General features: G+C 43.6%; 1 protein-coding gene across 2 annotated transcripts; it reads left to right on the top strand.

The window, feature by feature from the left end:
- HAO1 (hydroxyacid oxidase 1) lies at nucleotides 1-27,169 on the top strand. Of its 2 annotated transcripts, XM_037406010.1 has the most exons (8): nucleotides 2-188; nucleotides 8,079-8,230; nucleotides 16,458-16,713; nucleotides 20,147-20,322; nucleotides 21,322-21,413; nucleotides 24,633-24,791; nucleotides 25,075-25,144; nucleotides 25,522-27,169. In XM_037406010.1, exons 1-8 carry the CDS (start codon nucleotides 52-54, stop codon nucleotides 25,590-25,592), a joined length of 1,113 nt encoding a protein of 370 aa, XP_037261907.1. In that variant the 5' UTR covers nucleotides 2-51; the 3' UTR covers nucleotides 25,593-27,169. The 2 variants fall into 2 exon arrangements, with proteins under 2 accessions (XP_037261908.1, XP_037261907.1); XM_037406011.1 differs by lacking the exon at nucleotides 24,633-24,791 and having other exon boundaries at nucleotides 1-188.

The following is a 27,169-nucleotide window of genomic DNA, read 5'->3' as shown; positions in this document are numbered from 1 at the left end:
GCTTAAAAGAGAGAGAAGTAGGAATGAACTAACCCTGTGACATCTGCAAACATGTCCGGAAAACCAGTTTGCGTTGCTGATTTTGAAGAGCATGCTAAAAAATTTCTCCCCAAGTCAGTGTATGATTATTACCGATCTGGAGCAGACGACCAGGAAACACTTGCAGATAATGTAGCAGCATTTTCAAGGTAGGAGGGTGATTTCAGGCTGGGGTGGGAGGTAGGGGGTGCAAATTCTGCTTTGTTAGTAGATGTGGTACAATATTAGATTTTTGTGTGTGAACAAAACTCAATTTTTCTGCAACTTCTTTTTAGCAAAAATACTCTCCAGTGACTGATTTTTAGAACAATTGTCATTCCCCTTTTGCTCTGCCACCTAACATTTTCTGTCAAAAAGCAGTCCCTAAAATCCATCAGCATCTTTTTAGCTTTGCCTGTGTTTTGTTCCTTTTGTTAACAAATTCTTTAGAGAGTCCTTCAGCGCCAATGTTTAATCAGCCAATGCAACTGTAAGTTCTACGTTTTGGGCTGTAACGCCAGCAAGCAGCTCTTGTGGTGAGGTTGTACCTTTTGGGTCCTGAGTCAGTTTTGCTTTTTGCTTGTTTTTTGCTAAACTGAGTTAGTCACGCAGCCTTCCCTGGTAAGTGCTTGTGCAGCCTTGCTAGACCAGAGCTGCGTAGCCTGGCGGAAAGGATTTGTGTATCCTGGCTCTGGAGCAAGCCGTGAAAGCTGGGACTCTGTCCTGGGTGGCCAAGCTGTGCTCAGGGGGTTTCCAGCAGAAGGTCAGCACTTGAACAGGAGATATTGTAAATGATGGGACTATTATAAACCAGTTTTGACTTAGGCTGGCCCCCTGAACTGCTGTCAGAACTGGGACTTGGGTCACCCTTCGTCTCAGAAGTAAAAGGTCAGTGCAACGTAAGTCGCCGTTTGCTGTCAGGCTCGGTGGAAGAGTGTCAAAACTCGCATCAAGTCAGTTGGTCACCCATCCCCTGAATCTGCTGCTGTGCCCCCGGAGCGCTGGCCCAAGCACTGCGGAGGAAAGCGGGCAGCCAGGGGCTGTTCCCTTCAGCCCAGCTGAGCCAGTCGAGCTGCATAAACAGCTCTTGGCTGCTTTTGCCTTCTGGTGCTGCATTGGTGCAGACACTTACCCCCCCTGCACTTGTCTTTGCTAATCTCTAAAGGCTTTCTCTTTAATCCCTCTCAGTCTAACAAACCAAAACAAAGTTTTTCCAATTTATCTTTAGTCTTTTTTCATCCCTACTTTGCTGTTCTGTTGTAGACCAACAATCCTACTTACTGCTCCAGTGGCTTTTCCATTGGCTTAGAGTGATTCAGCTGGAAATCCCCCACAACTTGAAGGCTGTAGGAAACTCGGAGGTAATTCTTTTAGCGGGATCTCAAAGGGCACATTGCTGAGATCAGCGCAGAACCTTAATTTTAGGGCCACATTCAGAAAAACAATGTCTGGAGGAGAAAACTAACCTCCACTGTGACCTCTTAGCTCAATGCAGTAGCCTCTGACACAGGCTGGAAATCTTGTGCTTGGGGCTGCTCAACCACAAGCCGAAGGACTGCTCTGGCTCTGAGGAGTAAATAGGAGCAGCAGGGGGATGTAGTAGTGCTCACCTAATTTTTTTTTCTTTTTATTTTTTAATGCTTCCAGATGCTATGATGTTACTTGCCCTCATAAAGACAAAACAAGATGTTAAGGAAAGGACGCTCAAAGGAAGTGCTCGGAGGCAATAAACTGTAGAAGTAGTGAACCTTTTACTACTACCTGCTAGGGCTAATCATGATTAAGCAAAAGCTGGATCTAAACTGCCCAGAGCCAGGCTACCAAAAAGCTGGGTATGTCTGCTGGCTGTTTAGGTAGTAGCAGCGCTGGATGTTAGCGGTGGGGTAAAAGCTGCTCCGCTCTGAAGCGGTTTCCCACCGCAGGGGCGGATTCCTCTGGTGAGAAGCCCTCCTCGCATCGGGCTGGTCACCTGTGAGCTTCAGGCTCGCCTCATCTTTCCTGGCATCTTCTATCGTATTTTCAACAAGAGGCTCCAGCTTTAGCCATTCAAAACAGCAGAGCTTGTAGGCAAGCGGGAACTAAAGGAGACATTAATTAGTGGTCCCTTGAACAGCCTAAGACATCAAAAAAAATAAAAATTACATTCATCAGGTCCTTGATGCTGTGTTCTTGCTCCTCAGTAGTGCAGGTATAAAGGGGATGGAAGCTGTGTTTCTGTCTTTGCCCCACCCCCCACCCCAGCCCTTTGTATATTTGTCTTCAAGAAAACAAGATCTAATTTCTGTAGTAGCTTTAGGCCATTTAAATATCTTCCCCAAAGGTAGTTAATAAAATCTAAAAGACCTGACAGTGGGGTTTACTCTATTAAATCATCAAACAACTGAACTTGTTGGCAGCTGATGAGAGAGGTCATGGGGCTTTGCTTGTTACCTTCCCATTGCTCTACATCTGCAGCTCTTCCTGGGTGTGCACCAAAACACGGAGAAGCACGGTGATGTGCTGGTGGCCACCCTGCAGATCAGCGGGAGAGCTGGGGTCAGAGCCTGGAACCCAGCTCCCCTGGTGAGACACGTGGCCCCCTCCTTTCCGGTTGCTGCGGTGCCAGCGCAGCTTTTCCTGCGAGGATGGGCATAGCTGCTGCTGGGCGCTACCAGCTTTACCTGTGTGAAGTGGGAAGGGTGCCGGGTTGGAGCAGCGATAGAGCGATTTACAGCTTCGTGGACAAATGTGCTCTGTTACCTGTCCGTAACAAGAGATGATGGTAAAGGTGGTCAGAGTTACAAATAGCCTTATGTAGCACTAAAACCCGAAGTTCAGTAATTCTCAGCATCTCTGGTGCCTCCCTCTACCTGTCTATTTGCAAACTGAAATACTTCCATTAAGCGGTGCGCACTTGCTGCCTGCAGCCAGACGGACCTTATTCCTCTCTGCAACTCCGTGTAATGGGCTGTTGAACCTTTTTGGAAGCATGTTGAGCACGAGGATCCATGGGCTTGATGTCAATAGCTGCAGCAGTTCCCACTTTCTTCCGCTGAGGGACAACACGTGGTGGTGGATTCCTGTTGCCTTAGCAGGTGGGATGCTGCTGCTAACAGTTTGTTAGACCGTGTTTGCAATGGCTTCCCAGCAACACATTGAGAAAAGGTAGAAACCTGGTGTAAAGACTTCAGAAGATTTTGGTTTATAAGACCTGTTCGACACAAGTGACTTAAAATACTATTATTTTTTTTCTTTGACGCCGTTGGAAGAAGTGTGGCCTGACTGTTAGGGTTGCAGGACTGGTTCTCACTGACTCTTGCGTAGTCCTTGTGTCTCTGAGCACGTTACTGTTTCTTCTCCCTGTTCCTGAGTCCAGCTTGTGGGTAAATATAAAGTAAGATGGACTTTAAACCCCCGAGCCACAAAGATCACAAAGTCAGATGACTTTACAAAAGAAACAAGTACGCTGAGCTTCATTTCCCATTGTTTTCCATTGTCAGAAGCTTAGTTGCAGGGTTCAGCCCGACTGAAAATGTTCAGTTTATTTAAATATTTATAGATATATGTCTAATTGTTTCTGTTTAAATGGAAGAGAAGAAAGCACAAACCTGAATCAGAAGCATGAGTTGTTAGCCCATACTTTTGTGGTGCAAGAGTACTCGGTGAGCAAGACTGCTGGGACAGACTGTATTTGGAGAGAAACCAGTGTTGCGTTTGTCTGTGAGCTCTTTATTTTTTGGCATGCAAATGGCTGCATTTATGGAGAAAGAAATGGATTATTGTTAATCCCGCAAATGAATGGCTGTGTCAATAGATGCTGCAATACCTTTAGAATGGCACATGCAATTTTTGAAGCAGCACAATCCATACCTATTAGATGAGAAAATGAACGCCCTGGCCTTCTGACAGCACAGGAGCTTGCAGTGCTCTGGGACCTGTGATCGGGTACCAGGGTATGAAAAGTGGCCAGAAGGCTGGTGCTTAAGATGAGGTTAATGCCAGGTACAGTAACTCTCCTCTATCTTCCAGTTCTTCTGGAACTGAGGGAAGACCTGGAGCTCAAATATCAACATCAGTGTGTTCCGGCTAAGGCCAGTTAATTAATTTTTTTTAGTCATAGTTTTCAAATGAGACAGAAATAGCCCTGGTGTAAGTGAGGCATTAAGGTCAGAAAAGGTGATTTGGGATGTTAGAGCATACATTATTCCCTATGGCATCTGCATTCACCTCGCATTTGCTCTGTGTCCCAAAACATCGTGTATCCTTCCAGCACTGTGCCGTCTGGCGGTTAAAGTCACTCTCAAGTTGTCAAGGAAGCAAGGGCCCTGAGTGGGGAGCAGTTCTGTGACAAGGTCAGCATGCCTTTAGGTCAATGGCGTTCAAGAAATCAATCTGAAATCTCCCCTCTCGGCATGTTAATGAAGAGGGACATCTGTGTGTGTAGGAACAGGTTTCTGCTAATCTGCTGTGACATGTTCTGCAGCTGGCTCCCCGGCGGCCTTTGGAGATGGTGTGTTTTGTTGTCATATACAAGGAACAGCAGCTGCTTGTTGATTGGTGACAGCATCGACACATACCTTCTGCAAGAGTATTGTCATCTTGCAGATAGGTACTAAGGGTGCTAAGATGACTGGGCACCTAAATAATTTAAATACTGGTTTAAAAAACAAGGCTGAGAATGTGATTGGGGTCAAACAAGCATGTGAAGTTGTAGGGGGGGGGGAGAAAAGGGAAGGAATGCTTGTAATAGTAAGTTAGATTTCTGTGGTACCTTTCACCTCAGATTCACAGATTGCTGTGAAGAGCCACTGTGTGGATGGCAAGACACCCTGGGAGAGAAAATCCATTTTCCTCAAGCAAAAGCAGCTGTCGGTCAGCCTTGCGCAGCAGTAGCACCTATCTCTTATGATGGGAAGTGGAGCTGTAGGGGAGATTAAGGCAGAAGGGGCTGGAATGGGAATGGAGACTGTGCCAGAGCAGTGCTCGGAAGGGAAACAAGAAGTGCTGCTTGAAAATGTGTTGTGGTTTGAAAACTTCATTTTTCACAGCTGAAAATGAGTGAGGAAAGCAGTGAGTGCTTCCCTCTTACCCAGCTGCAGGATAAGTTATGTTCTGAAACTTTTCAATGTGGAGGGAAAAGGAAAGCACAAGAAAATTACAGATTAGAACACTAATCCCCCCTCCTTCCCTTTCATCCTTCTTTCAAAACAGTGTTAGCTGAAGTTGCTTAAATCAGGAGTCACCTTCCCCACTGCGGCATCTCCCCCCATCCAGCTGGGAAGAAAGATGCACTTGCGACTGCTGATTGCAGCACGTGAGTGTGGACATGGCTGGAAAAAAAAATGTGGGTGATGAGATGATGAGCAGGAAAAAAAAAAAAACCCAAAAAACCAAACCCAACCCATTTTTTTTTGTACAAAATATCCAGGAAACATTTTCACTCAAGGACTTGGAGGAAGCAGGTGGTGGGTGGCAGCCTAATGAACGTGTGCTCTGGTTACTGGGAAATCCTGCTGTGGGGTGTCGCTTGCCTGCCACTGGTAAGGGCATTCCCCCGCGGCTTGTCCAGAAAATGCCTTGCTTCAGATGTCCAGCAAACTCAGGGTTGAAAACACCCGTGTTTGCAAAGCAAGACCGAGTTTTATTTAAAGAGTATAGTACTAAGGTAACAATCCCTTTTGGCATTTTTTTGGGGGACCCAGTAAATACTTGGTTATGAGCGTTGGCTTGATGTTGGTTGGGAGGGTGTGACCTTACAAAGTGGGATGGAAAGAGAAGCCACAGAGGACGTTGGAAGAGACATTTATGTTTAAAGCCAGGGGCTAATGAGTGTGAGGACCCCTAAAAGCTCATGGATGGAGTAATTTGATGGTACGTGAAGGTGAGTGGGAAGGATGCTGTTTATTGCTGCTTGAAACAGCATCATTTCTCTTGCATATGCTGTTGGGAGGATTTGTATTTTTTTTGCTCTGTTTCTTTTCCCAGCTAAAGGCACTACACAAGTGTTGGTACTTCAGGAGTGACCCTCACGTGCTTTCAGATGACAGTGGTTTGCACCAGATAAAAACCTGACATATTTGGGACAGCAAATAAACTGGGAGGCTGGGGAAGGGGGAGATACTTCACATCTTTGTTTCTGAATTTGATTATAAACATGAACAAGGTTATTAAAGGATTTTTGTTTTCTTTAAATTTGCTGCAAAAAGATGTGTCAGAGCTGGGAGAAAGCCTTTGGAATGAGGATTAGGAAGAAAAGGGGAGGAAAAAAAAATGTTTTCTTTGTCCCACCCTTTGCCCATCCTCCCCTGAAAAATAACAAACAGATACAATAGCATGAAAGCAAGTCTGAGAAGACATATTTGCAGTGTATGTCTTGGCACTGAATAACACAGCTGACTCCCACAGCTACACATCTCCTTCCAAGCATCATAACTATCTCCTCCTTGGGGTGCGCTTCCTGGAGAGCTGGCATGGCCCCGTGCTCTAGGGCTTCAGAAATTTGGGTCTTGTCCTTGCTCTGTCCCAGGCTGCTTCTGGAAATTTCTTTTGATCCTTCTATAAATTGAAGAGATTGTGTCTTTTATTATTATCATTATTTAACTTGTCAGTTTAATGTGCAAGCTCAAGCTAAACCACTACTCACTGCTGGAGCAGTCTCAGGGTAACAGTGGCTCTGGTTGCTGTCTCCAGGGCATTCTAGTGCTGAGCAGGCATCAGGTTCCCCAAGACTAGAGCTTAAGCTTTTAATTATTTTCGATAATCAACATTCGATAGCTGCCAGCGTCCTTTCCGGGGGAGGGATGCCTCGGTGAGAGGCTGGCGGTGCCCTGCTACCGCTCGGCACCCACCTCTACGGAGCGGCGGCGCCGGCTGCTGCGTCCCCTCTTGTGGCTGGGGGTAGCGGCGCCGGTTCCAGCCCGGAGGCCGGGAAGCCGCCCGGTTCCAGCGGCATCCCCAGGAATGCAGCCCTTGTAATGAAGGTTTGGATACTGCAGCGTTGTCGAGCTGACCCCAAAAGAGGGATCGGGGTGCTGTTGTGGGGGGGACAGAAGATAAACCTCACCGCCCAGCCTGACTGCACTAAACCGGAGTTTCAGAGGAAGCGTGGGCTCGATCGCTCTGTGTTGGAGTCGGCTTCCATCTGTACCCAGGCTGAAGCCCCCAGCGGAGGCCAGTGCCCGGCTCTGGGCCGATGTGGCTTCTGGCAGACACGCTGGAGGCCCAGCGAGCTTGGGAGTGGTTCGGCAGACGCTGGACCGCGTCATTCCAGGACTAGATTGTAATTTGCCCTACTGCGACAGCAGTTGTGCTGCTCCGTCTTTTCCTGCACCAAATGACAGTGGCTGGGTTTGGTCTTTTCCTGGAAGTCTGGAGTCCCTGCGGTATGATGGGCTGTCCCTGGGGCCACAGCTGTAGTCTCAGGGACTAAGTGTGGTGCAGCGGCCGGTGAGTGCTGGGGACCGGACCTCTGAGCCAAGCGACTGTCTTTGTGCCAGCAAAGATGCGGTGCAGGGGGGTTCTGCCGCCCCCCCCTGAGCTGAGGAAGGCCAGGGCAGCCATCCTGCCTGCCCGCTTCTCAGGTGGCAGCTCGTTTCTCTGTAGGCTTGCTGCAGAGCCCTGTAGCACAGGGGCAGGGAGGGCTAAGCTTGCCGGTGAGGCTGGTTTTAGCCAAAACTCCCATGTCTTTTGGCTCCCTAGTCCATAGAAGGAATAGCTGGGGGGGTGGGGGTGGGTGATGACTTCTGTTCCTGCACACCCTCTGTTCTGCCCCAAGGCTTTTGGGGAGTCTGAGACTCGCCATGAACCTTATTATTTTGCAGCTCTGGTCTTTTCTTTCAGATGGTAGTAGCCAATAATGTTCAAAGGCTCTTTGTCTCTTTGCACCTTCCATGGACTTTGGTTCCTCCTGGGTTTGTGGGTCTTGCTGAAGCTCTGGGTCACGTGATGAGGTTCTTGCTCTAGTCCCAAAACAGCTTTCACAGTGTTTCTCCTCACAGCAGGAAAATCTGGTCTTGCCCATTAGTAACTGTAAATAACCCCAACAACGCAGACTTTTTATTCTTTGTTTGTCTCTGTGTCAGATGGAAGCTGTACCCTCGGGTGCTCAGGGATGTGTCAGTAATGGACGTGTCAACCTCAGTCTTGGGGCAGAAAATCAGCATGCCGGTCTGTGTGGGAGCAACTGCTATGCAACGCATGGCTCACACCGACGGGGAGACAGCTACTGCAAAAGGTAAACCACGCAAAGTCCTCCCCACGGTGAGTTAGAGAGGAACAGAGTAGTACTGTGCCTGCTGGGTGTGAAACCCGGCTTGGTTTCCTGCTCCTGGTGCTGTGGCCAGGATGGGTTTGAGTTGCTGCTCAGAGTAATTTGGTTTATTTTTGGTTTTGTTTGTCTGTTTTCCTTTGCATGTTTTGTGTGTGGGCTCTCCCTTGCTATGAGACAGGGATGAGGAATGCAGTATGAAAGAGAGGAACCATTTGTAACAAATACAAAATTGAAAACGACATCTATCTATACAGCTTTCTATACATCCTATAAATATAACTCCATATATTGTCACAGCAACGTTCTTCCTGTTACAGAACTGCTTCTAGAAACTCAAAAGCCTTTGCTTGTCCAGGAAAAATGCTTTGAAGAGAGGTCTTTGAGAGCGTCACAGGGAGTCAGTGAGATAAGGGCCCCCCTGGGCTAGATGCTGCACAAAGATGTTGCCAGTGTGGAGGCTGCAGCCTAAACGGCTGCAAGGAATGAGAGGTTAACCAGAATTCAGATGTGAAACTGTTTCCTACTCCTTTAACCCAAGCTGCAGAATGACACAAAATCTGAGAAAGAGGCCACGTGGTGCACCTATTCCACACAAAGGTCATCAGGCTACGCATTTCAGTGCTCCAGCACTGAATGAAAAAGGATACAAAACCCAAATAGGCAATACTAAAAAAAATTAAAAAATAAAAAAAATAAAAACCATCCTGTGCGTGAGTGAGCTATTAATCTAACAGTGTTTCCATGACCAATGCAGCAAATGCAAGTGTCAAGTGAGTCTAATTATCGGCCCTGCAGTGGGAGCTGATCTCAACTATCATTACAAAGCCACGTCCCTACAGTGTGCACCGTGGTGGGCTGCAGCACAGATCCAGCAGCAATCGGTACAAGCAGATTTCTCCAATTTTATAGTACGTTTGGGGATAGGTTTTTCCCTTTCCCGAGAGATTTATTAGGAAGTCCGAATTTGATGCCTATTGCATTTGCCGGTGCTTCCACAAGATGGAGCTCGAATACCTTGAATTGGTTCGCGGAGTCTGGCGGGCGCCTTGGCGCTGTCCTGTCTGACAGCTCTCCTGGATTATTTCTGGCCCGGGTTATGCTGGGAGGAGACTCTGAAGCGTTATAGTGTTAACTGCAAACATAGTAACGCTATGTTAAGAGTGAGATTCAAAACACATGAAATTCAGGACGGTCCTTAGCAAAAATTCCCACTGATGCTACAGCCCGGCCACATTTTAAGGCATAAATTTATAATGGCACGTGAAGTTGAGTGGTACAACTAGACTGACTACCAGAGCTGGGTTGTGGTAGAGAATTTTGGAATTTCCTGATTTTTGTGCGCTTACATTTCAAAACTTTCACATACATTCATTGCATTTAACATTCTTGGGTTTTCAGGCTGCGGGAGCTTGGTGTACTGGCAACGGCACTGGCAGCGGTTTGAATGTGCAGTCAAACATACCCATTGGAGCTGGCAAATTTTTCATCACTTGCAAAAGACAGCGTCATTAAAATCACACCCCCTGTATTGCTGTAGCATTTCTTGTAGGGGAAAAAAAAAACCAAACAAACCAGCTTTGGTTTTGTGATCTGCGAGAGGTAGAGAGGGGTATTCAGTGCCAAGCTTTTGGTTTGACCTTATATAAAATGACAGGGATTAACTTGAAAGTACATATTTGGCTTAAAAGTTCTTTTAAACTTGAGATATTCAGGATCAGGGGGTTTTGCCACATCCAGCTTCTTTTAAACTCTGTGACACTTCTGCGATATAGGCGAGCAGATTGTTGGTTGCTTTAAACCACCTTTTGCTTCAGCTGCACCGATTTACACAGGCTAAGAAAGTCTGATCTGCGGTCTCGTGGCTTTTGCAAAGCATGGTGTACCTTGTAAGCTTGGGTTCTGGCTGAGGCGTGTAGGAAGCGATGTATATGGTAGTGCCTCTGCTGTTGAGACAATCCTTGAAAAGCACAGTGGGCGGAATCCTGCCCCTTCCCAGCCAGGGAAGCAGGTGAGCATGTGTGTGCCCGGGCACTGCTCGGCGGGTGCGGCATGTCTGCCCGGTTGGGGTTAAACCCCAAGAGATAATCTTGGGTTTGCACCATCCTTACCTGCAGAGTGCTGGTGCAGGCAGCAATAACAGCTCCTTCCCCCAACTTTTTGTGTTGTGAGATCTGACACCTGATCCTGCCAAGGAATTCCCTTAAGCAATGGTGCGTTTTGCTTTGAACTGCTCTGCTATTCCTGCAGGTTTGCCCACACGTTGCAATGTAAATGTTCTCCTTAGGGACAAGGGCATGTCATGGTGTCTCTCACTGCATAAAACTCCCTGTCCTCGCCACTCCTCCCTTTGGGGCTTGTCAGGGGTTTGGGAGCTGCTGCTCCTCAAGGGATGCTCTCCTGCAGAGGCCAAGCTCCTTGGAGAAGACCGTGCACCTTACCCAGAATAGGGCAAAGTCTGGCAGCTTGCTTTAAACACACCTTCACTCAATTCTGTTTCATTAGTAAAGGATCTTCTTTTGGAAAAATGTTCAACTGTAATTTTAAAAGTTGCCAGTGACAAGCCATCCAACACAACGTAAGTTATTCCAAAGGTTAAGTAAGTCCACTAATCAGAATAAACTGTAATCATGATCAAGACTTGTAGAGCTTCAAATCCAAATGTTTGATTTACTTATAGTTCTGTTAGGAAGAATGTAAGGGAAATAATAATAATAAAAAAAATCCATATAGTCTGTGATAAGGCTGCTCCTTAGGGTTTCTTTTACATGTCTAAATGGACCTGGAGTCCTTGCTTATAGGGAAAGATCTTTTGTCCTTGAAACAATTTCACAGACCTTGGCAGCTGTCCTAGTTTTTCCAGGTCTTTCTGCAAGAGTATTCCCTAGCATTTTAGCTGTAGTTCATCAGTGCATGTGGCAATTTTCCAAATAATGGATTTTCTGTTTGGTAGAAACTGAAAAATTGGGAGGAAAATTGTTTTGGGATAACTGAAATGTTTAATTTGATCCAAAACACAATGTTTTATTTCATTTTCCTACTAGCTAATGCTTTTAGCCATAGTTCTGTTTTGAAATAAAAGTGTTAGCTCAGAAGAAAACATTTCCATTCTGAAAATATCAACACATGACATTTTGACTTAGGTGAATTTTTCTTGTCCTTCCTGCTCCAATTTCAACTCTTTCAGTAATATTTGCCAAATTTGATGAATAATCTTAGCCACCATTAAAGAGCAAAGAGCTGTTCTCTAAATATTTCTCAACGGAACTCTGCTGATTCTACTTTTTTTTCTTTGCTTGTCCATCAGAAGATTCACTGTCCCTCCACACAGATATTTGCCATCCCAACTTCATGTAGCGCTTGCAGACTAGTGTGATCCCTGTGTTGTCTTCAGCCAGCACTCCCCGCAAATGTGATAGTACACATGTTCCTGTAAATAGGACACACTTTCAAGTACACTGAAACAAAATCCTGTGCACCATCCAGCTGCTTAGCAAGAACTAGCAATTTTTTAAAACCTTAATTGATTATAAACAGATATGTAGCATTATTTTACCAAGATTTCTGTTCTGTTTATATGGCTGCTAATTACATAATGCTCCCTTGCTGACCAGTTGCCTTCTATTCTTGTGGTTTAGCCCAGAAGCAGTATTGCAATACCTGACTTCTCTCTGACTTGCTGAAAATCAGGCTGAACAGCCTGACTGTTTTCTTGGCCAGATCTTTTGAAGACTTTGAATGATGGTTGCCTGGATCTGATGTTTTTACGTTTACCATCTGCTCTTAAACAACTTCCTGAGCTACCTCTGACATCAGAAGGGTTTCACCATCACCTGTGATGTGACTGCACCATTTGCTTTGCCAAACAGAGAATAGGAATACTGACTGAAAAGCTTCCCCCCCCCCCCCATTTTAGTTGAGTTACTGGTAGCTCTATCGTTTCCACTAGAGAGGGAGCAAAACACCTTTGTCCCTTTGGCTTTTAACAGACTTCTACCGTACTTTTGGTTTGCTTTGATGCTGCTGAGCATCTGAATTTAGGTTCCTTGTGCTCATCAGAGATACTGGTGGCTGTGAGCTCTTGCTTTTTGTGTTCAGCCACAGTGAAAATAGCAGGACTTTGTACCCATCTTTCACCTGTTACCTATGTGGTGTTCCAAAAAAAAAAAAAAAAAAAGTTAATTTTGAGGTATAGATACTCCAGGGTCATTGAAAGGACAACATTCACATAGAAAGATATGGACTGGACTGACCTGGCCCTGACTTCCCCCAAGAGACTGGCATGGCCAGGGGATTTTCTGATGCAAGTGTACGCAGGCAGTCTGGTGTGATAGCCCTCCTAGACCAATGAGGTTCATTTTGGCCCTGCATATCTTTCCCTGCTGCCTCCAGCTTTCCTGCATAGCTGACAAAAAGCATTGTGTCAACAAAATAATCATAGGCACAACTTGCACGCCATGTTTTGTAAGGGGCAAGTGAGGTAAGGCTGGGCAGGGGATTTCTCAGCCAAGTGCGTTTCATCAGAGAGCAATATTAAGTACTTTAAACAACTCTGTTTCTTAGGAGATGCAGCTCCAAGAACATAGCTACTTCTCTTGAGAAATACCACCGTGCCAAAAGGACATTGCATTGATCCCAAGTAATGTCCTTTGGCCCCTAACTTGGGGACGGTGGATTCACTGGTGGATTCAGGAAAAAACGACCACAGTGGGGCAGATTAGCTGCCATGCTTCAGAGATGCCCCTGAAAGGGAAAGGATGGGGTTTTGCACAGCTACAGAAAAACAGCAAGTTCCTATTCCCATGCAAGATAATCCTGACAAAACAGGCGAGCTTAAACTGGGCTTTTCTCCAGTGTCCTCCCCTGAAGTGGGTTGCCTCTGGGTTGCCCACAGGGACAAACTCCATACCCTTTCCAAACCACTTAATGAAATGATGTCCCATCAGAGCGGGGAAGGAGGCTGAGGTTTCAGGATAAAAAAAGGGCTAGAAAAAGCATTATTGCTCTGTTCCTCTGTGGACTTCCCAAGTGGGTCCTGTGCCATGGTCGGCCTTGATTTGTTGCTATGTAAAATACTTCAACTGAGTTGCCCAAGAATGAGGAAATCCCCATTTTACCAAGGTTTATGTTCCCTTGTGAGAAGGTATGTCCTTGCTCGTGGCTTCCCTGAGCTCTAAGTACAAGCAGGTAGCAGCGGAGCTGAGAAACCTGCACTAGCTCAAGGCAGCCGTGGAGAAAGGCTGTGAAGCTCCCCTTTCCTAGGGACCCGACCATATCCCAATTCTAGTTACATTTGGCCCTGAAACAAGGTGGAGTAAAAATAACTCAAAAGCTTTATTGTCCTGATGTTGAAAATTTCCCTGGCCTCCTGTGTGTGGCTAATGCTATGCTCTCTGTGCTGTCATTGACCTCAATGGGAGCCCGCAGTGTGTACAAAGGTAAACGTATGCTTTGGGCAATGCTTGGCATTAAAAGAAGACCTGGGGTGGAGGGAAGGCTAAAAGCAATCTGAAATGGCATGAGGAAAGGCTGGTTTACAAAAATCTGATGTTTAAACTCTGGCAAATGTCACATATTGCTGCAAGAGCATCCCTCGGGAATATGGACCTAGTAGTACTGAATTGTAATAACAGAGGTATTTGCAGCACCCCACAACTGACCTGTAAAATACAGTTGGAGGAAATTAATTGCTTCTGTTTTCTTCAACTACAGCTAAATGTGCAAGAAGTGGGGGTATATTTTTGCCAAAACCTGATGTGAGGTAGGAAAACAAACAAACAAAAACCACCTTGGCAATACTTCAGGACTATGTATATGTTTTTGAAAGTTTAGAAAATTGTCAAAATAAACTTGAACATTATAAAGATAAAGCACAGATCAACCAAAACTGGAATGTGGAATCTCTAAAACTTTGAAAACTTCTGTGTGTATGAACTTTGAATTTGACTATGTAGATCCAAAATATGCATGTTGAGCTGGTGCTTTAGCAGAGAGTCGTTAACTTTACAGGACAGACGAGGGGAATTTTGTGAGTATGCTTTCATGAAAATGCCATAACCCAGTTTGGGATGGTTGAACTCCGATTGAACCAAACTGCTTAAATCTAATCTTAAATGAGAAAATAATGGGTTTATCTTTATTGTTACATATGCAGATGAGTTGAAAGGATACGGTGGTATATTGTGTTTTAAATCTTCTGTTCACCGAATATATTTTATTGTGAAGTTTCTGTTTTAATTTTTGCTTTTGCATCTATTCTTGTGTCCACAGGGCTGTGGAGGTAGATTTGAGAATAAAATTAAGAATGGAAACAAATGGATACCTAAAGGCAGATTGAACCATAACATTTACTTTTCCCCCTTACCTGATCTGAGGATTTCGCAGTTGCTGGGTTAGCAACTCTTCCTGTCATTCATGAACGCGTATTTGACAGAGCAACAGGAATGCAGAGCCCTTGTTTCTCAGCATCACTTAATAGGCTTGATTGGGCAAATCACTTATTATGGGATTTGTGATAATCCACCACAGCTGATTTTAACAGGACTTTAGCATTCAGTATGCATGGGTTCTTCAGAAGAAACTCACTTCTAGGTACTTAATTTGTGAGAGGGAACTATTTTCAGTAATTTTAAGGGGAGGAATGAAATTACTACAATCTAGAATTTTGGGTCATTGCTACTGTATTTCTAATGATTGAAAACTGCCTGGTGGCCCTGGGAGGGTGTAACCAATTTGTTTGAATAAGCTGTTCATAAGTTTCCACTCTAAGAATCTTGTAATTCTTATTTAATAAAATGTTGTCATAAAGACCACTTCTTAATTCCTCAATGGGCTGGAGATGATGTTTTGAAACAGAGGTCCATTTACATTAAAAATATGCATACTGCGGTAGACCAAGAAAAATAAGGCTTTATATAATATTTTTGAGCCTTACAGTGTGTTTTCCTTTATTTTACATTAAGTGACAGATTACTCCAAAAAGAGTAAGTGATAGATTCATAAAAATAAAACTGTATGAGGTTAGCTGGGTTGGAAATCACGCCTGGGGAGGCAGCCAGCACAGAGCCTCTGGGTGCTTGACCCCTTCCAGGAATGTTCGATGACATTTAACCTTGGGATTGCCCACACCTCAGGAGCCGTTTCACTCCACAGTCTCTCAAAGGTAAAGGAGGAGAGGCCACGACACGTTGGGCATGAGCACCCATGCCTTTGGCCTCAGCAGAGACTTTGTAGACCTGCTCATTTTTGTACTTACTTTGGGGTATTCTGGGTGGGGACTGCCGCTTGGGGCATGTTTCTGCCACTTCCAGTGAGTTCAGAACTTCTGGTCCCTGTTGGCAGCAGCGTCAAACTTTACGTGTGGGGTCACACAATGGACGTGGGGTTCCTCTCCTTCAGGTGATGGGACAGCAAAAGCGTTGAAGCTAAGAACAGTGGAGATCCCCCCTCGAGTCTTTAAATGAGGTTGTCTGCTGGACTGTGTCCTTCTGTTTTATTATGCCCTGAAATGCCCTGTAGGGATGACAACAGGCATTTACTAGAAGAGCACTTCAAGGAACACGGGTTTAATGCTAGTGAAAATTTGGGGATGGGAGCAAGCAGCCAAAATGCCGTATCAGAATACTCAAGGGAGTGTGCACGGCAGTGGTGAGGAGGACTGAAAGGCGATGTTGAGAACGACAGATCTGAAACACTGATCTGCAGCAATATGGCAGTGTTCAGAAAGCTGGAAGTCTTAAATTATTTTTTATTATTATTTTAGATCATTTAAAATTGTGCATGTGTGTGTGTGTCCTTAAATGTATGTGCCAAAATTTCTGACAAGTGGTAGCCAGACACCAGGGGCTTACAAACAGGCTCCCCAGGATAAAGAATCATTAATATGGGTTAGGCTTAGTTTGGTTATAATATTATTTCCACTATTGGAGCAGGGATCATCCCAAAGAGCGCACAGAGAGCAGTCACCAGAAATTTGCCTATAAACACAGAGAATAAGCCAGAGAGTGCTCCCAGCAGCCCACCGCTGTTGGTGACTGCTATAAATGGAACATTCCCTGGAAGGCTGAAAAATATGTTGTCACCGAGGAAAGGCAGTGTGAAATTACATGCACCGACATGCTCTGGTGAGCCATGTGCTCCTGTTTAGAGAAGCCTCTGTTTTGGATAATCTCAAATATAACTTTTGTTCCTCCAGCCTGCCAGGCAACGGGGACAGGGATGATGCTGAGCTCCTGGGCCACCTCTTCCATTGAAGAAGTGGCTGAAGCGGCTCCAGCTGGCCTTCACTGGCTGCAGCTTTATGTGTACAAGGACCGGGAGGTTACCAAATCCCTCGTGAAGCGTGCAGAGAGAGCAGGCTACAAAGGGATCTTTGTGACAGTGGACACGCCGTTCCTCGGCAGGCGCTTTGACGATGTGCGCAACAAGTTCCAGCTTCCTCCCCACCTCAGGTAGATGCTCTCTGGTGGGATGTGGGACGGGCATGTGGCAGTACCATGGTCACTATCAGGTGCTGTGTGAGAAACTTCTCTGGCACAAGGAATTTCTTCCATTTCTTCCAGGTGCTAAATGCTGCACTAGGTGGTAACACTGGGGAACCGAGCACATACCTTGCTTGGGCTTGGGCTATAATCTGCTTTGAGTCAAAATTAAGCTTTCTTGGCTGTTTTTGAACATGAGGCTGCAGACTGACAAAGTTGGAGAGATGGGACATTTCTTTGTACATCAGTCAATATATATTTGGACATTTTCAAAACTCAGCTGCACACAGCCCTGTGCAACCTGCTCTATCTTTGAACTTGGATCCAGCTGCAGAGCTGGCTCTGCTCTGAATGGAGGCCTGGATTAAGTGGACCAAAAGTCCCTTCCAACTGATGTAATGGTCCCTTCTATCCGATGTTATCCCATGACACCACGCTGGGTCCCAGGGTCATGTTGCTACTGAGCACAAAGCCCCTTTCCAAGCAACTTCAACTCTTCTTTTACTCAAATACAGAAAGTATTTCTCAGTATCAGTCTTTCTAAATTCTCCATGAGGGCAATTTCTACCCTAGCATGTGTTTTGGAACATTTTCTGTATTTCAGAGAAATTTGTGGCCTCAAAGTTGACTTCAGCACTAATTCTAGTTCCTCTCTATTGAAGGGCCTATGCAGCATTTAATTTCGAGAGAGTTACCCAGCGGTGGTGTCAGGGTGCTGATTTCACTAGCCTTTTGCAAATATAAATTGGTAGACTGTAGAGACCACCCTGATAAACATATGCTGAAATGCTGTCACAGTGTTATCAGCCAAGGTCTGGATGGAAGAGTGTTTAGTGGAAGGGATATCCAGGACCTGGGTTTGTAATTGGAGCTAAAAATCTTGAGATGCTTGCAGGTAGGTCTTGATAGTGACCGCAGTTTGCCATGGCATATGTTAAGGTTACTGTGTTTGCTCCTATTCAGAGCTTGCAAATGAACACAAAAATGGAGGGGTGGTGGGAAGGATAGCTGAACATAGTTTGAAGCTGATTAACTTTGATTTTAGTTCTGGGTAAAAGCTAGTTTTAACATTATCAATGGATCTGAAATGTTCTTCCTATGTGTCCTGACTGCTATGTTTTACTTTATACATATCATATGTAACATACAAGGCAAGAAATATCCTGAGGTCTTCCTTCTTTTTCATAATGCTCAAACTGAAGGTAAGCCATGGGACTCTGCAATGAATCTCATTCTTCACCTCGCAGGCAAAAAAACCTCCAGAGCTTGAGATGTTGGATCTCCCCCATACACTTGTACTTGAAGCTAATAGATGATATGATGAAGGTTGACAGAGCGGCCTTAACTCTGCCAATGATTTCTGTGTTAAAGTACAATCTTATGAGGAAAGCAGCGAAAAACAAAAAATCCCTGACACATTTAACATTAAAATGTGGTACACTGGTATGCACTATGTGGCCTGTATAGTAATCCTGCTACAGATCTGTGATTGACAAAATTTGATCGAGACATGCTGTTATTTTGAAAAAAAAAAAATCTTTAAATAGCTTTTTTTTTTTAGTGGCAGTATTGTTTTAAGGCCTGGGGTTAAAGAGTCTTTGAATGTGCGTCAAATAACCCAAAAATATTTGAGTGAAGTGATGGAGCATTTCTGAAACACTTTGACCCCACCTGACCAAACTGTAACAAAGTTTTAAGTGAACCATGTGAAATAATATGAAGCTGGAGTAATCTTTAAAGGTTCAAATTAATCACTTTGGATTTCACAATGACATTTAGACAGTGTTTTGTTGCAAAGTTGGTGGTGAAACTCTCCTAGCATGGGGCTCTACTCAGTTAAGTGATAACTTTTTCTTGGCTTCAGGTTTTCAACAAAGTTTCAAAGCAACAACAAGGTGCCATTGTGCTCCGAAATGTATATAAGGCAACATTCATTCAAGTGTTGATCTGCATTTTACAGGCCAAGAAAAACAACAGTTATTTATATAATCTTATCCATGGTTCTGTTTTTCTCTGGGTACCCCACCCTCCACAAACCAACAGCTGAAAAGCTGGATCTTGCTGAGAGTCTGCTCCTTTCCCATTTTCTTTTGGGCTTGGAGCTGAACAGAAAAACCATGTGAAATGCTGCTTGTTGCAGGCATGAAATCAGCAGTGAAACTAGCCAGTTTCCATGCAAAAACCCCTGTGCATTTCCCAAAATGTGGAATATGAGTATAAAATACTGCAGTGTGGAACGAGACACTTTCCAAAGAACAGAGTTATTGGCCTCGTGTGGGACACGGGTGTCCTTGGCGGTGCTGGTGTTGCTGATGGTGGTTTAATGCTTGAGAGCACTCGGGACTACTTCAGCTTTCTAGTACAAGCACAGCCTGAATTTCTTTTATTTGCCCTCCTTTCCCCTTCTTCTGCTTTGTCTGGTAAGTTTGTGAACTCTCTGGTGCAGGGGCTGTCACTTACCATTCAGTTCCTAGAACCAGTGAGATTGATTTGGTGCTAAAGAGTAAATAATAGCTAACGTTTTCATATGAACTTTGTTTCCACCCCCTACATTTTATAATGAAACATACAAAAAAGACACAAGGTTAACTGGCTGGATGTTGGTCTTGTTGGACAGATGAAAACTCTGAATTCTTTGCAAGGCTTCATGCAGATCTGTCTAGTTCATGTAGTCTAACAAAATCTCCCTTCCTCCCTCTTCCTTGCCACCTACCTTATCCCCTATTCCTCCAGTAGCTGAATCCCCTGAATTTGAAAAAAACGAAAACCAAAACCAAATTTGCTGCATGAAAGCTAAGGGGATTATTGCTTATAAGTAGAGGTGCCCCTCTTGAATTCAGTGGCTCCTGGGTTATGTCAAGCAAAATGATGTTCTCTTCTTACATCTTAGCCTGTACCGGGTCTGAATGCCCTACGGCCTCTGGTGCATTTATCCTCACAGTGCTCCTGGCAGATACTGTTTTATTTTTAAAATTTCTATTTTATGTTGAGAAACTGAGGCAAAAGGAGTGGCTAAGTGTCATGGCCAAAGTCACATGAGAGGTCTATGGGATGACAGATTCTTGAGTCCAAATCAGTGCTCTGACTGCTGGGTTTTTCTCCTGATTTTGGATTTGATGCTGAACCTTTAGATTTTGGACTTTATCCTATATTTTTTCTGAAAGAACTTGTACTGTTGCCTTGGGTCAGGGAAACTTGCACCAATGTTATCAAGTGCTTTGCTAGCCAAAGGTTACAGCTTACTAAGGACTGTGATCTGACATGCTGGGGTAGGCTTTTTTGCTCCTGCGCTGCAGTACAGCAACATTTTAACATAGGTATATAGAATGCTGGCATTAGGGGCTGATTCATGGCTCCAATGAATCTTTCTCAGACTATTTTTCTGTGTCTTTTGTTGTTTTAGATTAAAAAACTTTTCAAGCAGCGACCTGGCATTCTCCTCAGGGAAAGACTTCGGAGAAAATAGTGGACTGGCTGTGTACGTAGCTGAGGCGATTGATGCAAGTGTCAACTGGAAGGACATCAAATGGCTTCGAGGGCTGACCTCACTGCCCATCGTTTTGAAAGGAATCCTCAGAGGTGTGTAGCTCTGCTGTTTACCACAGGGGAGGTGAGGCATCTCTCTTGCATAGGCACCAGCAAAGGAAAAGTGCTTGTGCTGAGGAAATTTCTGTAGAATCGCATAGAATTGCATTACTTTTTAATGGCAAGCATCTGCTTTGCTGATACAGAATATGATGGGATGCATGTTCATATTTCTGTGATGTGTTAAGTCGGGAAGATTTGCCAAAGCAGACCCAAGCAATCAGAAGGAAAAAACATTCTCTCCCTTGTGTGTGGTTAGGAACCCAGGAACGAAGGCATTTGCAGAAGCAGTTGCTTAAATAAAGTCCTGGAGCTGCCAGATGGCTTGTATAGCTTTGCTACATGGTGTGTCTACCTTGATGTTCAGTAGGTAGGGACCAGAGCCACTGGTCACTAAACTGGGAAGTTGGTGAGCTGGCACCGCATCAGTTATATCTGAAATCAGATACAGCCAGGAAGATTGAACTTGCTCTGTTCATTGTGCCTGTAAACTCTGATCCGAGTTGTATATAACTTAAAGGAAAGCTGGATTTCCATTTTGTCAAAAGAGCACTGAGCACAGTGGAGCACTTTCATTTAAGTATGGATTGTTATTGTAAACATGCCAGTAATTTTGGCTTGGAGAAAATCATTCAGCATAAATAATTTCTTAGTGATGAGCTCCAGAACATGGTAGAGAAAGTGAAGGCTAGCAATGGAAGTGGCTGCTAATCCAGACTGATAAAATCTGCTTCAATATTTCAAATTACTTTTCTGGTCTTATTGCTTAAAGACAAAACTTTTTACTGTTCGGACGTGGGGCTTTGGAAGGATTAAGGTCTAAGGTAACTTTGCATTAGCTGGCAATGTTTGGGTTTTTTGTTGGTTTTTTTTTGTTGTTGTTGTTTGTATGTTTGGGTTTTTTAAATGATGACAAGGTTTCCCTCATCATGGTGTCAATAAGCTCCCAGTTATGGAAGGGCATATCTTGTTTTGTTTTGTTTTGTTTTCTAGCTGATGATGCTAAAGAAGCTGTAAGGATTGGGGTAAATGGTATCCTGGTGTCGAATCATGGAGCACGACAGCTTGATGGGGTCCCTGCAACTGTAAGTACTGGTGCTGATATGCCTGGTTTTCTCTGCCTTTTAGCTTCTTGTTTGCTTTCTCTGAACACATGCTAGCTGGAGAAAAAATCTGTAAATATGTGTTATCCCATTATCAGCAATCTCTCTCTGCTTCTCCATGTAAGTCACATCATAGTCTTAGACACAACCTCCCCTTGGTCAAATCAAACAAGAAACACAGGAGGGCTTACGAGTGGCTGTTTCTTCAGTCTACCTGGGCACCTTGTCCTTGGCTGCAGCATCCTGCATGGAAATTCAGAAGAGCTGTTTCAGATAGAGTATTATTGTCAGTTAAATTATTAGAAGTAGGAAAGTCTTTAAGTAATTTTTTCCAGTCTTCTCTTTTACTTCCTCCTTCTCATCCTTTTTTGAAAACCCCTTGTTGCCGTTTGCAGCACACTGAAGGTTGTACTAGAGTTGTTTTTCCTTTTTAATATTCTTCAGAGGCTTCTGAAAAATTACAGAGCTACAGAACAGCTAAAGGCAGCATGAAACTCTCCCTTTTTCTCCTTTCAAACATATTCACCTTTGGAAAAGGTACAGACTGGTTAAATTACAGTTTTTTCCTTTTTCCTTTTCCTTGTCGTGCTACCCTGTGCCTTTTCCAAAGGTGAAAGGGATTTGAGAAGTTCTCAACTGGCAAAAAAGAAACAAGTAAGGGAAAATGAAAAAGTGTGTGTTCAGGCTGAAGGAAAACCCCCAAAATTCCAGTCATCACTCATCTTGCTTCATTTGGTGTGGGAAAGCTGCACAAGTAAAAAGAGAATGAAAGGGAGGAGAATCAAAGCCCATTTGTGACTGTTTCAGTATTTCTAATGTGTCCTTGACAAAAACCCTCCTGTTTTCCATGATGGTTCTTTGAAGGGAGAGAGGTAAGCCCCTTTTTCACTGCGGCACATTTTGCACATGAAGGCTTGTATGTTTGGCTCTGCTGTCCACTGGCATGCCCCGCTCCACTCCCCTGGAGGACTTCTCTCTGTTCTACTCCAGGGCAGCTGTGGATTTCCCCAGCTGATTTCCTTCACCCACTGATTTTCAGAGGTCTTCACTTGCACCCAGTGATCACCTGGTTGTGTTGGCTGGTTCTTTGCTAGCCAAGCCCTGTGTTGAAAAGCCAAATGCCAGCACAAATGGTTTTCGAAATGGTTAATGAAGTTGAGACATTGTCCTCTGAATCGAGGCATTATCCTCTGAGATGCTTTTGCCTGACTGTCTCCAGGTACTCCTGGGGACTGGTAAAAAAAAAGACCTCCTGATGCCAGGATTTCTCCAGTTTCCAGAGGGAGACTGAGGGTTTGTTTTTTTTTTCAAATGTGATTTTGTGTTCCTGGAGAGTGTGCAGCTATTCAGTTTTAGACACCTGAAGGGAAACTGAATTTTCAGAGTGTGGGTGCCTAATACTTCTGAAATTAATTGTTCTTTAACTTCTGTCCTTTTTATCTTCTTGTCACCTTTTAAGAATGTCTTCCCCAGTTTCACTAAGAATATTTTAAAATCTTGGCCAAGCCTGTGTGTGAAGTAATCCAACAGGAAGAATGTATGAGGATATTAAAAACGTAATTTTGAGGAATAAGAAAGCTCAAGAAATATTAATTAATTTTTAGCCAGCTGCAGTAGAACAGAAATTACACTTGCCAAGTACTTGTTTTGAGTTATTCCTTTGCAACACCACAGTGCAGTGGAGAAGGCACTAGTAAAGCTAATGTGTTCACTGGATTTCATTGTACAAACAACTACATTTCACAGTTCAGTTTTCATAAACTAAATATCTGTATCAGATCATGCAAAATGTTTCAGTTTTAGAGACATAATAATTTGTTTTAATTTCATGGTTTTTCAGAACGTGAGCTGAACCCAAGCTGGTTAATATTTCTAGTGTTTAGTTACACATTGAAGAAACCCGAGTTTTAATTATGGTTTGCATCATGCTTTAGTTATTATAGCACTTTAATGTTGGTACAGTTTGTCAGGATGTAGAAAGTGGTCTCTGTATATGGAAATAGATCCAAAATGTGTTTGGCAAAAGAGCAAAACCAAAGGGAGGGGAAAACTCACAGCAAGTGCCAAACTTCAAGAAAATTTTAATCCAAATCTAAAAACAAACTGCACTTTCAAGTTGTTTCCTCCTCCCCATGTCCTAGTCATTTTTAATCCATTACAAAGGAAATGAATTACATCCGTATTTGAAACACAGGAATTTTTTGTGCCTTTTGTCTTACTACCACACTGTTTCCACTCTCTTTAGTACTTCCCTTCCAGTTTTGTGTATTTCCTGATTTTCATGAATAGGAACTATTTAGCCATTATAGGAACTGTTGCCCTGTAATTAATGCTTGAGGCTTGCATGGTGGAGCTTGAATGAGCTTCAGGAGGCTCATCTCTTCATTGGGACCTCTTAAATGATGTGGACATGTTACTGAACTCCATGGTTAGTTACTTGTAACTTGAGAACAGTAAAAACCCTTTGCCCCCTTACCTTTACCACTGGTGTAGGGGATAAGTACAGCTCAGTGAAAGTAACATACATGTGCATCAAAAGAAAGCATTTCCCACCATGCTCAAAACTCAGAGGAAAGCTAATTTTTTCTCATATGAAGAAGCTTCCTCTAGAATTATTCCTGTAATCAAGATGCATTTTCAAAAGGAAAAATATAGCCATACAATTTTTTCAGCCATCTCCAAGTTCCTTGGGGCACATGTTTCTCTTATTCGATGTCTATAGGTACAATGTTTACCTCTAGGCTTCTGGATGCTAGTTTGGCCTTAGTATAACTGAATAATAAATTTAAACTAGAAAGAGAAGATTACTTAATTTCATCCCCAAACTAGTGAACACTGGAAGTTTGTTGGGTAATATCAAGGAAAGGCTGCCTCTGTGCTTGCTGTTTCTGCTGTTCCTTAGAAGTATCTGATATTGGCTTGTGTTGGATGCATGTCATGGGATCAGATGGCCATTCTGTGTGACCTTGCTGCTTCTCCTTTTATTTATGTGACTCTCTAAATAAATTTGACCTTTGTATATATCTGCTAACATGCTAAGTCACTGCTGGTTTTCAATACAAAGCTGTGTTATTTGTGTATGCAGTTAGGCATGCAATTGTTCATTTAGCTTCCTTAAAGCTTGGATCCTGTATGTAAGAACCCATTAAAAAAAAACATTACAGAAGCTGACCAGATGTATTCCTGGTTTCACTCTTTTAGATTGATGTCTTGCCTGAAATCGTTGAGGCTGTGGAGGGGAAGGTGGAGGTTTTCCTAGATGGTGGTGTAAGAAAAGGCACAGACATTCTCAAAGCACTAGCTCTTGGTGCCAAAGCCGTATTCATTGGAAGACCTCTTATCTGGGGCTTGGTTTATCAAGTAAGTCAGAAAAAGCTCAAATTTATATTTTTAGAAAACTAGGCTCCCTGTTTAGGCTTAGTGTATGCACATGTGTGTATATGTGTGCACATAGGAGGGTGTATGTGTGATGGTATCTGAGTGTGACTCTGTATATCCAGACCATCTAATTTAAATTTTGCTGACAAGTATGCAGGAGTTACGGTTGTGCATAAAACTTCGTTGGCACATGTATACATGTCTGTATCTACACACATGAGCTATATGTACACATACCAGTACATATTGTCTCCTAATCTCCTAGGGTGAAGAAGGAGCAAAAGAAGTTCTCCAGATGCTCAAGGAAGAGTTTCGCCTGGCAATGGCACTGACAGGTGAGACATCAGTGTTTCCTCTCAATAATCACATTTTTCTCATAGCTTTCATTTGCCCTGGGCAAGATGCTACAGGAACTTATGGAAGGGAGATGGAAATATTTTCAGTATCAGATTAGGCTGTGGAGAAATGGGAAAAGGACTTGTTATCCCTGTCTTATAGATGGGGAACAGAGTAGAATAAATAAAACCAATAAATATTTTTTTTTTCACAAGGAGAGAAATAAATCCATAGAAAAGTAGTGGCAAATCCTCCATCACTAAGGGGTGGATTACATCTGACAGAATGTACATTTCTAAGGGACAGAAAAAGAAAAGGCTTAGTAGAGTGGGATAGAAAAGGAGGGTTTTCAACTGACATGTAACTTCTCCTCCAGGATGCCAGAGAGTAGAAGAAATTGGCAGGACACTGATACGAAGACATCAAGTATTGTTTTCCAAGATTTAGGTCTGAAGACTATTGCCTCGTGTGTTGCCTGTTGTAAAGTGTGCTACCAGGCAAAAATCAACTGCGTTCACTCTTTGGGCCTCATCCTGCATTCCTGACTGGGAAGGGGTGGTCTGCAGGAGATCACTTGTTTGAAGAAAGTACTTGAAGCAAATTTTACAGGTGTTTCTGTATTCTCCTAGGCTCTTAAGGAAAGCTGCTCTACTGGGAGGTGTGATTAAAGATGAGCCTTTAGAAAAGACCAACATAGTAACTTCAAGGTGTTTTGCAACAAATGCTATTGTTAACTTACACTATTAGAAGTAACTTAGCTGTTGAAATGAAACTATAGACACAACTGTTTTGATAGCAATCAGCTATCAAAATACAGAAATTTAAAAAGTAAAAGATGCTTCTCCCTCACTGTTTAGATAAACTTGTGCTGAGATTAAATCTTGCTTTCTCATGAACGTAGTGTCATTTCCCTAGTGACTGTGTGCTATTACTTTATAAGCATGTGGTCTTGTAGCATGTAGGCTGTAGGAGCTCAGAGAACTCTGTTGTAAAGAACTGAACAGCAAAACAAACTTGGGGAAATTCTGCTGTTCAAGTGACACCAACCGCTTTGCAATCAGACAACTGTTATGTACGTGCATCAGGTACAGGTCACATTCTTGGCTGCTGCAAATCCTTGTAGCCTATTGCCTTCACCAAACTGTGCCAGCTGCACCCAGTTGCAGCTGAGTCACATTTTCCACCTGGATTCATTTGCTGACAGTGGCAAGTGAAGGCTGATGCTACCTGGGAGTCTGTAGGATATGCAGCCATCTGCAAAAGAGAAACTTGAATAATTGAGGTATTAACCCATGACTTGGGAAGATCCTAGTGGCTCTATTCACTTCCCATGAACACCCTTCAGCCAGATAAATCATAGTGTTATTTACTCTGCTTGTGTTGAGAATACAGAGACATACAGGATCTGCTCCCCTATTCTCTGAACAATCCAAATATCCACTGAATTCAGGAGAAATTTTGCAACTGTTAATAATGAAGGAATAGCTTCATACTACAAAGTGAGCAGGCAGAGGAGGTAAGACTCTACTAACCTGATCTTGGTAGAATTAAGGGTGGCCTCTTCATCTGTCTCTTCTGTTGCAGGTATAACATATGTTACTGGGCACGAGGAGAGGCTGCTGAAGAAAGGTTTTGAAAACTTTGTTGTAGATATTTAGTGTTCATTTTTAAGGAGGATTTAAAAAAAAGAAAAAAAGCCTTGATTTCATTGTTCCGCTGTCACTGACATCACTGGGTCCACCATTTGTTTCCCATCAGCGTCAGAAGGACTTATGCATTCTGACTCTCCTTTTTTGCTCTGTTTGAAATATCCCTTACTGAGCTTTAGAGGCAGCTTTGTAATGAAATGATGGAATATTACAATGTGAACTAAAGCTGGGGCTGGAACTCAAAATGGGGAGAAAACCCAAAAGGCCACATGCTTGCCCTTCAGTTGTAAAATCTGTACTCTTATTTACTGCAGAATGTAGTGTGTTGTGTGAGGGTTGCATAGCAACAAAATAAAGTTTATCTGTGTAAGGAAA

Source organism: Falco rusticolus, chromosome 12 (assembly GCF_015220075.1).
Source record: "Falco rusticolus isolate bFalRus1 chromosome 12, bFalRus1.pri, whole genome shotgun sequence".
In the NCBI taxonomy this organism is placed as follows: Eukaryota; Metazoa; Chordata; class Aves; order Falconiformes; family Falconidae; genus Falco; species Falco rusticolus.
Note: the sequence above shows the minus strand (reverse complement) of the source record. Positions and strands in the feature narration are given on the sequence as shown.

What these genes read in the sequence shown, in the direction of transcription:
- HAO1 (XM_037406010.1), top strand. Translation starts at nt 52, where the DNA reads ATGTCCGGAAAACCAGTTTGCGTTGCTGATTTTGAAGAGCATGCTAAA. An exon ending in CAGCTTCCTCCCCACCTCAG is followed by an intron (nt 16,714 to 20,146) that starts GTAGATGCTCTC and finishes TTGTTGTTTTAG; the next exon opens with ATTAAAAAACTTTTCAAGCA. An exon ending in TCTGGGGCTTGGTTTATCAA is followed by an intron (nt 24,792 to 25,074) that starts GTAAGTCAGAAA and finishes CTAATCTCCTAG; the next exon opens with GGTGAAGAAGGAGCAAAAGA.